This window comes from Populus euphratica, unplaced genomic scaffold, assembly GCF_000495115.2.
Source record: "Populus euphratica unplaced genomic scaffold, PopEup_1.0 scaffold14.1, whole genome shotgun sequence".
Taxonomy (NCBI): Eukaryota; Viridiplantae; Streptophyta; class Magnoliopsida; order Malpighiales; family Salicaceae; genus Populus; species Populus euphratica.
The window spans coordinates 725,796-738,938 of record NW_011499876.1 but is presented as its reverse complement, the minus strand read 5'-3'; the positions used below and the strand labels follow the sequence as shown (position 1 = coordinate 738,938).

The 13,143-nt window shown below is 35.9% G+C and overlaps 2 protein-coding genes across 9 annotated transcripts in view; both read right to left on the bottom strand.

Annotated features, from left to right (window-relative positions):
- LOC105128396 (DNA-binding bromodomain-containing protein) overlaps positions 1-3,157 on the bottom strand; it is a 6,726-nt gene extending 3,569 nt beyond the window's left edge. The window contains exons 1-4 of one of the 2 annotated variants that reach the window (XM_011030042.1): positions 2,378-3,157; positions 2,235-2,312; positions 1,623-1,866; positions 183-273 (exon numbers count right to left, since the gene is read on the bottom strand). In XM_011030042.1, the coding sequence (XP_011028344.1) occupies positions 183-273; positions 1,623-1,866; positions 2,235-2,312; positions 2,378-3,052 (1,088 nt within the window). In that variant the 5' untranslated portion in view covers positions 3,053-3,157. The remainder of the gene's footprint in view (positions 1-182; positions 274-1,622; positions 1,867-2,234; positions 2,313-2,377) is intronic. The other variant, XM_011030041.1, reaches the window with a different exon arrangement.
- Positions 3,158-4,876: 1,719 nt separating this feature from the next.
- LOC105128395 (bromodomain testis-specific protein-like) overlaps positions 4,877-13,143 on the bottom strand; it is a 10,321-nt gene continuing 2,054 nt past the window's right edge. For 3 of the 7 annotated variants that reach the window (XM_011030034.1, XM_011030038.1, XM_011030039.1), the window contains 12 exons: positions 12,484-12,727; positions 11,780-12,130; positions 11,333-11,569; positions 10,804-10,980; positions 9,107-9,301; positions 8,696-8,965; positions 7,805-8,199; positions 7,428-7,631; positions 7,240-7,332; positions 7,054-7,161; positions 6,364-6,726; positions 5,288-6,248 (listed from right to left, as the gene is read on the bottom strand). In XM_011030034.1, coding sequence (XP_011028336.1) covers positions 6,126-6,248; positions 6,364-6,726; positions 7,054-7,161; positions 7,240-7,332; positions 7,428-7,631; positions 7,805-8,199; positions 8,696-8,965; positions 9,107-9,301; positions 10,804-10,980; positions 11,333-11,569; positions 11,780-12,130; positions 12,484-12,727 — 2,760 coding nt within the window. In that variant the 3' untranslated portion in view covers positions 5,288-6,125. Of the gene's footprint in view, positions 5,256-5,287; positions 6,249-6,357; positions 6,727-7,053; positions 7,162-7,239; positions 7,333-7,427; positions 7,632-7,804; positions 8,200-8,695; positions 8,966-9,106; positions 9,302-10,803; positions 10,981-11,332; positions 11,570-11,779; positions 12,131-12,483; positions 12,728-13,075; positions 13,094-13,143 lie in introns of those variants that run through there. The other 4 variants (XM_011030035.1, XM_011030040.1, XM_011030036.1 and 1 more) reach the window with 4 other exon arrangements.

The following is a 13,143-nucleotide window of genomic DNA, read 5'->3' as shown; positions in this document are numbered from 1 at the left end:
GGGGGACAGGTGACTGTCTTCCATTTCATTAGTTTACTAATTCTTGTCTGTTGAACTTATGCTGCTACTTTACCATTGGTCCTTATGGACATCTAAAATTTGGATACTCAACTTCTAGGAAGTAATATAACAAAAATTATATGCAAGAACAGAAAAAAGAAACTTATCCTGCAGAAACATACCCATGACGCTTTTTTGACTTCTTTGGTGGTACAATTTTATTATGTGCAAGACTAGAAGCTGCAACATCCTCACCATGAACACCTTCAGCACCTACCATAAAGGAAACAAATAGTGTTCGGATCACCATTGGCATATGGAGCCTAAATACAAGAGAGTTCCATATTTTAAGCAGCAACACATGTTGCCTAAAATAGCCAACATGCACGAACCAGAAAACAAGAATATTGATCAACTATTTCAGCTGTCAGTATAAAGTATAACTCAGATAAACATATTTTCTTAATTACAAATTGATACAGTGAATATCTATGGGACTTTAACTTACAGCAAAATGCACCCTTTCATGAAACAGAATTAATAACCCTAATCCTAGGTTTCTAATTGGGTACTTCCAGTTTAACCCAGCAGTAGGTGTAGCGATTGCCAATGCAATCTCTGCTATGAACATGTGAAAACACTTTGAAATCTACATTTTCTGGAATAAACTAGATCTGGTATACTAAACAATAAAAAGAAATGTTTGTCTGGATCAATTACAATGATGAGCTGTACCATCTTAGCACCTACCATGACAAGTGATGCTAGTTACAAATTATACCACACAGAAATCATCTAAAAAGGTAACTCAGTGCTTTCTAAGCACTCATTGACTGCTCTAAAATACATTGAATATTGGAACTTTGCCACCCATTCATCCATTAATCATCAGCAAGAAATAATTATAGATGTGTGTCACCAAGCTAACTGTTGTCAGAATACTGATAGGTGATATATTGCTAAATTTTAAATAAGATGACTTGTCATATTACAAATATACATGCACGAAGTGCAACACCATAATGGTCTTGAACTATCATGCCAAAAGAAAGATATAAGCTTCATTGCTCTACAACCCTAAAAGAATACAACAGATAATCTGGAAAAGGGAGAAAACAAAAGAAACCAGGAAATAATTGACTTATACAGAACAAAAACTCCTATTTTTGGGGTGATATTTTTTTTCTTCAATGGAGCAAGTTAGGAAATCAAAAAACTCAATTTGTCTGATGGCCAGCTAACAGCTTAAAAAACCAACCAAAGAAACACCACATTAGTGTTCACATGATGTAGAAGACAGAGTGTGGTTATACTTGTTTTTCAAAGTGCTTTTCACTCGAAAATGTATCAAAATAATGTCTTTATTTTTTAAAAATTATTTTTGACATCAACGCATCAAAATAATCTAAAAACACCAAAAAAATATTAATTTGAAGTAAAGAAATTTTTTTTCGAATTTTCAATTTTTTTCAAGAAACACAAAAACAAACAGGGCAGTAGAGTTGCCATGCATTGTTAACAGAAAGTATGAGAGCAAAAGGGTTAAGTACACTCGTGACTCAACATGATGAAGAAAAATAAAAATGAATTGATTGGAAAGAACAAAACCATAAGATCCTCACCATTACTTCCTTTGGATAGTTCAGTGTATAACCCAGCTGTTGTCCAATACTTCATAAAATTCTTCTTAACACGCTTCATAAGATCCAAGATATAGTCACCTTTGCTGTTATACTTAAAACAGTTGTACCAAATGTATTGAACATCCTTGTAGACATCCTTTGAATTCATGTACTTGTCACCTTTCTCAAGATTGCTGCAGATTGTTCCAAAGTCCATTGGTGTATCTATGATATCAAAATAATCCTGTAAAAGAGGAAAGTCATTTTGATATCATAGATATATATGGACATATCAAGCAATACAGAACAAAAAGAGCTCAGTGGATTTTTATTTTTCAAAAACAATCTTATTAGACAGTATGGATGTATATAGAAGATGGAGGATAATACATAGTTTCAATTCTCAGGAAAACCTTGCAACACCTCTTCAATGTCTTTGCATGCAATGTCAACTAAGATATCCATTCAGACCATTCCTCTATAACACCCATAGCTGAGCAGCATAGGAACTTAATCTTCACAAAATCGAGTCCTTAACATGAGAACTCTCTACTCCATAACAAACATAAAACAACAAAGCATCGCGCCATAATAATCAAGATACCAACTTACAGGTATTCCAAGAGCATCAGGATTGACAGGAACGTTAAAGGGTTCGGCTGCATCCATTTTCATCACCTTCTTAATAACCTACAAATAGGATAAACAATTACACACAAACAAAAACAACAACTAAAGACAAACTCCCAACATACCAATAAGGCAGAATCCAATTCTTTCTTATCATATCGATTCTCCTTATGTGGCGTCTCCAATTCCTTGTTTGGCAAACCCTCCTCATCCTCATCCTCATCCTCCACCACCACCACATCACCACTGCTCGAACCTCCTCCTCTTCCTCCTCCCCCCATCACCTGAGTTGACGAAGAAGACTTAATCTTTATACCCCCAGGTCTCCTCGAAACATACATCTTAATTTCAGGAACAACCGAATTCCCACTATCCTCAACTTGTTTCTCCAACCCCAAGTTCTGCACTGGGCTACTCCTATCTGTATCACTCCGAGACTCCAAAATCTTCGAACTTTTTAGCTTAACCTTCACACGCCCAACACCCTTTACTCCTCCTACTCCTCCTCCTGATGCTGCCGTGGCAGCAGCCTTATCGATAGAACCATCAGGATTAATACTTGCAAGATGCAATGGCTGGTCGGTTCCGGTGGAAGAAGGTGTATTAACCTCCATTGGAGATTGATTATCATCATCATGATCATCAACATCATGATCATCATTATGATCTTCCCTGCTTAGAGTGATTAAATTGATTAGTGTTTGTTCTTCATCGGCAGAACCCTCGCCACCGCTCACCGCAGCTTCGGCTTTTGGCTTCGCTGCTTTTCCTTTCTTCCTCGCTCTCTTTCGCTTCTTCATCTTCTAAGAAATCAAAATCAGTAAACCCTAACGGTAACAGTTTCGCGCTTGCAGAGAGAGACCTAAGCGATGCGTCGTTCGTTTGTTTGTTGTTAAGAGAAAGACAGGACTACTATTTATTTATGGATTAGTGTATTTATTTCATCCCTCTATTTTTGATATTTTCTTATGTGACCACTCTACTTTTATTTTTATTTATATGGCTCCTTTACTCCAGAAAAAAATGATTCCTTTTAGATAATATTTGTTCGATCTTGATTTAAATTTGAAGTTTAAATAATATATTGATTAATTAATAAATTTATATGGTCTCAATTATATTAATTTACAGAGATTTAATTTATAATAAATTTCTTATTAAGATAGTTTTTGGGGAAATAGAAATTGAAGACAGTTATTTTTTTCTTTTTTCAATAATTTCCTTGTAAATATTCAATAATATCAAATTTATCTTTTTGATTTTGCATTAACAAACCCTACTTCTTTTTTATAAGAACAAATTTATTTTTGTGACTCTTAACTTTATCTTGAATACCAACTTGTATATCTTTATTATTAAATAGGATTCTGTCTATACCTCTAGTTCTGTTCTTTTTATTAAATTATAAACATTATAATATAATGGATTATTAAAATTATAATGATTTATTACAATACAAGCACTACTACTAAAAAAAGGCTATGAGATGATTAAAAGTAATCATGCAAATACCTTATTGTAAAAAGGATTTCATCGTAAGAACTAAATAGTATTTTCATGAAATTATAAGAAAAAAGTTGTTGGTTTTTTTTTATAAAAAAAATAGAAATCAAGTTTCGGGCCTTTTCTCTTTAATTTTTCAATGGCATGCACATATATTTAACATACCACATCCAATGCAATGGAATTGAATGGAAGAATATAACATATTTAGTTGAGTGGAAGAATATAATATATTTTATATTTGATTAATGTACTATGACAAAAAAATAAATATAAAAATATATTTGATTAAAAAAATAAATACAAATAAGTAAAATAAATTTGCTTATGAATTAATTTTGGTATGAATTTTATCCATTTAAAATAAATAAAATTAGAAAATATATCATTTTTATTTTAACTATTTTATCTCAAGACATTAACCACATTACTTTAAAGTTGAAAAAGGTATTTTAACAACTATTATTTTTTATTTAAAAATATATTAAAATAATTTTTTTCTTTAATATTAATATATTAAAACAATCCAAAAACAAATAAAAACTTACATTTTAAAAAAATATAATTTCAAACAAATTCTCTTTACCAATCACAAACTACACTATTGCCATCATTACTTTGGGATTGCTTTTTTACAGGCTATTTATTTTTGCAATTAAAATTGCATTTCATATTTTTTTTTAAAAAAATTATTTAAAATTATTTTTTTTATATTTTTAAATCGCTTTAACATGCTAATATTAAAAATAATTTTTTTAAAATAAAAAATATTATTTTCATATAATTTCAATTAAAAAATACTTTAAAAAACAAAAATAACTTGTAACATATTCTTAAACATTACCTTAATCACAACAATAAAGAGTATCAACATTAAGCTAACCTATAATTAGAGAATTTCCATTTTGGTTCCTGCCCTTCAATTTCATCATGATCTCAATTGCTTCAGTTTTCTGCTTTGTTTGAATCAGATAGCAAGAATATTCAACAAATGTATTTTACATTCAAATTAAGGAAAATCACAATTATTAAAATATTGTAAAAATATAGGCCACTACTAAGTCGGAGTATCGCTCTCTTACCAATTTCATATTCTATTGAAAAACATGAAATACAGAATATTAGCTAAAGAGTGAGTTCAAGCTTTTCAATTGATTAAAATTCAAATATATCATGGAGGAAACATGAAATAGGGCATGCCCAGAGAGAAGCAACAAAGAAAACCTACCACAACCTTGCATGATCAGTTGTGCCAGCAACACACCATCATTGATCATCCATGCATCTTTATTTCAAGACACAGCTAGAGTTCACTGGAATTAGCTCTCACTCTCCTACAATCTCATATGCCATCAAAATATGTTTAATGCTCCTTCGTTAATTACAAAATGCATGTCTAGCTAGCCATTTCAGCCACACACAATATACATGACTAGTAACTTGCTTATGGTTCCAGAAGCTGGTGAAGTCCATTGAGCATCACATCTCTCCGCGATCAATCTGCATGAAAAACAAATAATTTAACTGGATAATACAAAAAATATGCACTTGTATGTGATTTTTGGGGCGAACTGAAAATACATGGATTAATTATATTGTTCCATCTGGTACTTTTTGAATTCTCAGAATCTGGTTCTTGTACAGTTTTTTCTGTAATGTAGTTCCAACACCTGCAATCCCATCCCACACTACTAAATGCAGGCATGATCTATTTTTCCATTTTTAACATGAAATTCAACTAGTTCAGCACTTTGTTGAGGTTCACAGAAAGCACCATGCTGCATAATTGATACATGAAACTCGGCATGCTTTTCAGATACAAGTCCCAATTAGACACGGCAATGGACCGGACAATTACATAACCTAGCTCTCCCTACCTCAAAAGGGAAGCAAAAATGGAGAAAATAAGGAGGCCACTTGTAATCAGCTGACGGTGTTCATGTTGGGGATGACAAGGGTTCTTGACCTCGCCTTAGATTAGATATCTACACTATTTACTGAACTCCTATTCTTAGTTTCACTCCCATTTCACTCACTACAGCATCACAATGTTTGCCACCCAACATCATCAGAAAATAGCACCTTCGATCTCTGTAAATACTTCTCCCTAACCTCAAAAGTTAGACCTTCCATCTTCAATCTCTCTAGAAAGCAGCAAAAAGAAGGTAATATTTTTACTGTTCAGTATTCACAATAGAAAATTGGGCAGATTATAGCAACCGACTCCTGAGTGATTTGGATTAATCAATCTTCTTTTCGAAATGACACATCAGGACTCCTACATTATGAAGTTTCACTGTGCCAAAAACTCCAGAGGTTTGCTGTTATTAAAATGACTGAATCCTGGCAATTCATTACGTTTCCTTCCCTCTATGAGACACAATCAGTGGCCTTTTGTTTATGTTTTTCCCAGGTGAGGGGGTGCAGATAAAATAGTTTTGTCACCTCATTTGATGGAACTTCATGACTTGATGACGAGGAGTGTTCTTGTGCCTGCAATGAATCATCATGAGCACTAAAGTTACTAGGTAGCTTGTCATTCAACTAAATGTCATGCAAAGCCCGAGATAAAATTTTACTATCAGATTCACAGCATCACCAAAGGTACCTGTTTTGAACCCAAGCCTTTAGATGGTTCACCGACACCCATCTTCTCAAAGAAATTCTGCATGCTTGAAGCCATCCTAGCTATCTGTGTTTCCATACTTGCATACTTCTTCTCCATGGCCTCCATTTTACCCAACATCTTGCTTACCTCTTCATTAGCTGATTTTTTGGCCTCAGATGCGATCCTGATGAGCTCAATATGGCCAAGTTTTTGGCCCCAAAGATCAGAAGGGTTAGGACCCAACCCATATGTGCGCACATGGCCATTTTTTTCTTCTCCCATAACTTGGAAGAAAGCATCATCCCAGTCATTACTGTCATTTGAAGTCTGTTGTTTCTGAGTTTCTTGTTCACGGAGTTTTGACTGGAATGAAAACCAGTGTTCCAAATCATAAAAGTTATAAAAGAAAGAAAAAAAATATATTGCAAAGAAAAGAATGTAAAAGAAAATTAAGAGAACACGACATCTTCAAAAGTGAAAGAAAATCATAACATAAGAAGCAACACTTAACCCCACTGAACCCTAGATAAAGAAACACCCCTAAAAAGCTATTGCGTGACATCAGAAAAAAAGTAAGACCAAGTTCTATCCCATGTAAATTTTCTTGAACTATTGGTATTTGAAATTTTTTGAAAAAGTACAATAAAGGTAAAAAAAACGGATTTCCATAGTTGTGTTCATTAAACCTACAATTATTTCTGCAGCTACATTATTCATAGGCTGTCCATCCTTACGAGTACGGGTCTTTATGTATAGCTCTGCCCTGGTTGGCTCCTTTCCATCAGACTTCTTTGTCCTCTATCCTCAAATGACAGCAGTCTGCATGTCAAAATAGACATCACGAGAGCAGTAATAAGTTTCCAATGTAGAAGTTACCTCTTCCTCACGTATCCTTGCAAAACTCTTTGAGCCTGCAGTGTGGGTACTCTTCTGGTTCGACCGGTTGGCCTTATTTTTTGCACTACGCAACTACAAATTTCATATAAAAGAATTAAGTTTCCAATTTTTATGTGAGAGAATATCAAAGGTATAACACAGATCTTGCAATCATCGCTTGCACATACTTGTGCCTCTTCGGAGTTCCAATAGGAAATGAGAATTGCCCATTGCTCTGGAAGGACTCTTCTATCACGATCATTCAGGCGCTCCTCATCAGTTTTATGAGGATAATAATGTTCAGACTTCAATTTTGCTTTCCAATTCCTCCATTTTGATGCGAGGGATCTCAGTACCCAAGTTTTGCACACGGGCTCAATGTCAAATTTTGTCTGTAAAGTATAAAAAAGAAGAAACAATCATGAATGAACACCAAGAAATGATTGTTTAAGGAAGTAAAAAGTTCTTTCTTTTCCTTTGTTAGTAAAAAATGAACTTCGGACCTATTTCTACCCCCATCCTTGTCGACATGCCACTCGAGAACGAAAGTTTTATTCATTAATACCTGGACAAACTGCCACATGTTCTCCTTCTTTTCATCTGGCATTGCAAACCAATCCACAAAAGTAAGGGGTGCCATCTCACCATTCCGCGCAACAGTTCCCAGGAAAGTACTTAGCTTAGATGCTCCAGGACCAACAGGCTGCCCCAATGTGTTGATGGGAACAGCTAACTGTTCACCATCACACATGTCCCACATGTCACGGCACAGAGTGGGGCCTCTAACTCGAGTCCTCTTCTTTGTCTTTTGTGTTGGCTGCTCTGGGCTGTCTGGATGGCTGTGACTCCCTGAGGGCTGCTGAGGTGAGCGACAGCCTGAAACCAATGGTGTTCTGGTGCACAGGTCCTCAGAGCTCCTCTGTGTATTTCTCCTGCCCCTCCCGCTAGTGTTTGCTAGTCCTGCATAGAAGAAAACCAAAATAAAGAGGCAATACCAATTACTACATTGTAAATGTCTAAAATACAACAAACAAGATGGCTATAACACACACGCACTCTCAAGATTTACATAAAAAAATTACCATGCAGGCATGGAGAAAGGAAAATATAAAGCCTAAGCTATGTTCTTATGAGACTGTTTTATGGCCATAACAACTGAACAGAGCTTGAGTTTAAAAAGATGTCAAAAGAGGAGGAATGCAATCCTAGTACAAGAGAAATGCACAGAGGAAACACCAAAAGAAGGAAACTAAAGAAAAGAAATAAAAACTTGTCTCCGAGACCTGATGTTATAAAAAACACAACATATTCTTTTGGTTTTATTGATTGTTTCAGTCATTCTCGTAACTTCTTGAAACAACGATGAAGACAAAACAGACAACATAGTGTCCAGTACTGGCATCAGAATCCTGAAAAGCATTTCATTTACACAATTATGAACTTCACAGCAGCATACCAGGACTAGAAATATCTAAACTAGTCGGCAGCTGAGATGGCCAGAGCTGCCCAATGCTTGACTCAGGCTGATGTGGTACATTTGGTTGGTTGCAGCTTAATGGGGGCTGTTGGGCATGCAATTCACTTTGATTGACAATCACAGGGCCCACTGGACACCCAGGCACATCTCCGCTGTGCTCCATTGCACAATCCACAGGATCCACTGGACACACAGGCACATATCCCTTTTGCTCCATGGGACAATCCACTGTAGGCAGTGGCGCATGTCCTACAAATGGTAGACACAACCCGAATTGTAAAGACAAACACTTGATTGAAACACTGTTGATGATAGGGATGGATAAACTGGATGGAATTGAAGTAGAAAGGAAGCTCTCTCTGTATATATGAAAATTTTGGTCTGCCATACCTGCACCATCAATATCTACACCAACATGTTCCTGGGAGGTGCTTTGCTGGGATTGCCATAAATGACATGAACTTGGCTGGGGTTGTTGCTGCTTGGAATGGGTAGGGCCACTCATCATGGAGACCATCGAATGCCTGGTTGCATATTTTTTCTGCCTCATGGAGCGACCCATAAGAGCAGCTAATTTTGAATGTCCTGAAAGAAAAATGGCAAGATAATAGAGGTTAAATAATATACATGGACAGGAGGAATAAGATCCTTATGTTGCATGTTTGATTCCAAATGATACTGAGATCTTTCACAAATCAATGATTACATTAAAATAATAGAGTCAAACTTGCACTTTAACCCCATGGATCTTAACCTAACTACCAAGCATCCCTTGTCCTGAACTTTGGCTAATGGACAAAATGCCCCTTCATTACTAATTTCATAACAGAGAATATGCATTTCTTCAAAACCATCATACCCCTAATAAACAGCAAGACCTCCCTCCTCGCTCAAATTACCGGAAGCATTTCAATCCAGTCTATCCCCTTCTATTTTGCCAAACACAGCAATGTTTGCTCACACTTATCCCCTAGCCACCAATGACACCTACCCTGATAGAGTGGCAGAAGGCAGGTGTGCCAAGGCTCCAAAGCAAATGCACATAGCCTCAAAAGCCCTTCAAACATTCTATAAAATGTTTCTTTTTATATCCCATTCCATCTTGACAAAGATGAACGCCACATCCTATAAATTACATGGCACACTAACAGTCTTCCTTTTTAAATTACCTCAATATAACAGTTTGAAGACTGCCAAAGCTTATCTCAGTAAAGTCATTGAATCCATTTTTTCCCTCTTTGCTATTATCTAAGCCCTTCCTTCTGATAACAAATCCATCATAGCTCTTGAATAATCTTTAAAGTTTTATCTTGAATGGGGTTGCCTCGACAAAGGTCACAACATCTCATATCAAACATTAAGTTCAAAAGAATCAAGGTAAATGAGGAAAAAACAGTTCACTTTCATGTTTTATCACTTCATGTTTTGTTGAAAACAAGGACGAGAAGAAAGATTAGAGACCATATGTGGAAATGGACCAGGGCAAATGATGCCACATGACATGCAAATCAACTGCTGATCTCAGCAGATACATCAGAGAAGGTAGCAGATTGAACAGACACACAAAAGTCATAGTAGTGTGGATCATTCCAACCAAGACCTAAAGCTTGAGGGAATGAAACAAAAACAACGTTCACAAATATAAGAATATCTGCAAAATCAAATTTTATTCTATCTTCTTTGTCAAACTTCAAGAAAACAAAAAAAAAAAATGCTTTATGAATTTTCAAAATCAACTGCCTTGGATTCCTCTGTGTTAATTGTGATTCAGTAATAAAAACATTGAAAATTTGACCAATAATCAATTTATTTCTTATCAACTTAAATGCCACATGGATATCAATATATTTTCTTATGTATAGAGATATCTAACTATCAATAATCAATTAGAGTCATTAAGGTAGTTTATGACCCAGCTAAGTTTTATTTCTCAAGAAAAGGTGGACAATTTTGCATTGGCTATAAAGCATGAAACTTTCATCCACCTCATGTCTACTTCTGTAACAACTGCAACACAAACAAGACCTACCATAAGGCATGGAATTTTCATCTATCTCACATTTACTTCTGTTTCAGGTGCAACGTACCTGAATAACTACTGTCTGCACCAGCCTGTGAATGGGAAAGTTGTGGTGGTAGGTCAGTGCTTGGCTGAGGTTGATGCGACTGACAAGGCTGCCTAAAGCCTGGGAGGGGCATCTGAGATCGGGACAGGCTGGTGCCAAAATTATCCTGCTGCATATGATTGCCAACAATATGGTTCCCTGTAGACAAAATATCACATTTATTATACCTCACAGTTTGATTATTGGAAAGCACCAAGTAAGAATTTCCTACAAAATGAATACTATTGATAATAATGATAATAAAAAAACTAAATACCATGATAATGAAAAAAGTTCATGAATTTGATTTTGTTTCTTCCTCATAAAATTGCTATATTATAAGAAGGTCTACGAAGAAGTCATGCATGATTGTGTTAACACAACTAGAAATTTGAAATCACATAGGCCAAAAAGACAGGAAACTGTAGCAATAGAAGTATAGGGTCCCAAAGACCTACTAAACATATGAAAGTTGTATCTATCCTATTTTTGTTTTTACAGGGCTATGTACCTGCACAATTAATTTCTGCAACTGCTTGTGACTCGAAAAGCTGTGGCTGGGTATTGCTCAGCTGAGGCTGATGTGACTGACAAGGCTGGTGATATTGGGACACCTGAGAAAGTGCTTGGATGGTGCCAAGATTATCTGGTCGTGTCTGGCTGCTGACCGCGTGGCTCCCCATAGAAATAGCGTCAACCTTGCTATGCCTCTTAGAATGATCAGTAGAAGGCAAAAGGTGAGGATTTCCTACAACAATTAAATCAATCGATGATAAATAAAAATAAGTGTGAGTGCATTATTATGTTAGATGCAAGTGCAAAAAAGGATATGATATCAAATTTCTGAATAGACCAGCATGAGACCCAATTCAGTGCCTTGAATGGATACAGACACCAGCCATCAGCATGAAACTTGTAAATTTCAATTATCTATTTTTGTTTTCGAAGCTCCATGCACCTGGAGGCTGATGCAACTGATAAGGCTGGCTATAGCCTGGTAGGGGCACCTGAGATTGAGGTTGATGTGACTTATGATGCCGGCTATGGCATGGTAAGGGCACCTGATATTGAGGCTGATGTAACTGACAAGGCAGGCTGTAGCCTGATAAGGGCACCTGAGATTGAGGCTGATGTGACTGATAAGGCTGGCTATAGCTTGGCAGGGGCACCTGAGACTGAGTGTGAATCATACCAAAATCATTCTGTTGCATCTGCTTGAGATCACATACCACATGGTTGACCACAGACATAGCATCACATTGGCTAAGCCTTATAGCATGGTCATTTGAAAGCACAAAGTGAGAATGTCCTACAAGAACAAAATCAAATGATTGTGACTGAGATTATTAGGAAAAAGAAATAATAATAGCTGAGAACACTACCTCAATAATGAGAAAAAATCTTCAAGGCTAATGTATTCGGTGATTGCAAAAAATGAAAAGAAAAGAAAAACGTATTAATAAGCCAACAAAGATGCGCAGGGGGGTGGGGGTAAGTTGCTTGACTTTGGGAGATTCATGTAAAAATAAAACACTAAATCCTAATCAGTTGGTTATCCATTAGAAGCAGGAAATTCTATAAAAGGTGTACTAGCTACAATGAGCAAAGTGATGAAAATCACTAGAAGAAATATAGAAAAAAGCAGAACCTTGAAACTCATACCACTTGTTTTGGTCACTATTTCACTTTTCAAGCCAGCTGCCGTCCAGTATTTCATAAACTTCTTCTTCACTCTTTTCATAAGGTACACGATATAGTCACCCTTCTTGTTATACTTGAGACAATTCTCCCAGATATATTGTACATCCTTGTATACATCCTCACCATTTAGGTACTTGACACCATTTTGAAGATTCTTACATATGGTTCCAAAATCCATTGGTGTATCTACGACATCAAAGTAATCCTGATCACAATCAGACAACCCCAACCCCAATATTAGAGAGAGAGAAGTCTGCGTGGTATATAGGCATTTGAGTATGAGAAAATATCCAGCATAGTGTTATTTTTACATAAAATATCCAGTGTAGTGCATGACAGCATGAGCATGAACAATACCTAAAAAGTAACAGGTCATTTTTATGAATCACCATGCATCCATTTTGCAACAACAAAATCATGATTAAGGTGAAATACCTTTCCCGCTCCATGGGATTTTTATAGAAAGTTGAAGAACGAAGATAATAGACTAGACATAAAGGAAACCACTAACAAATTCTTTGTGCTCAAAAGTAGCAAACTAGAGTTTTTTGGCCCAAAGTTGTCAAGGATGAGCCGTTAGTGCAAAAGATACTGCAAAAGCATTTTTTTTTTTTTTTTGTG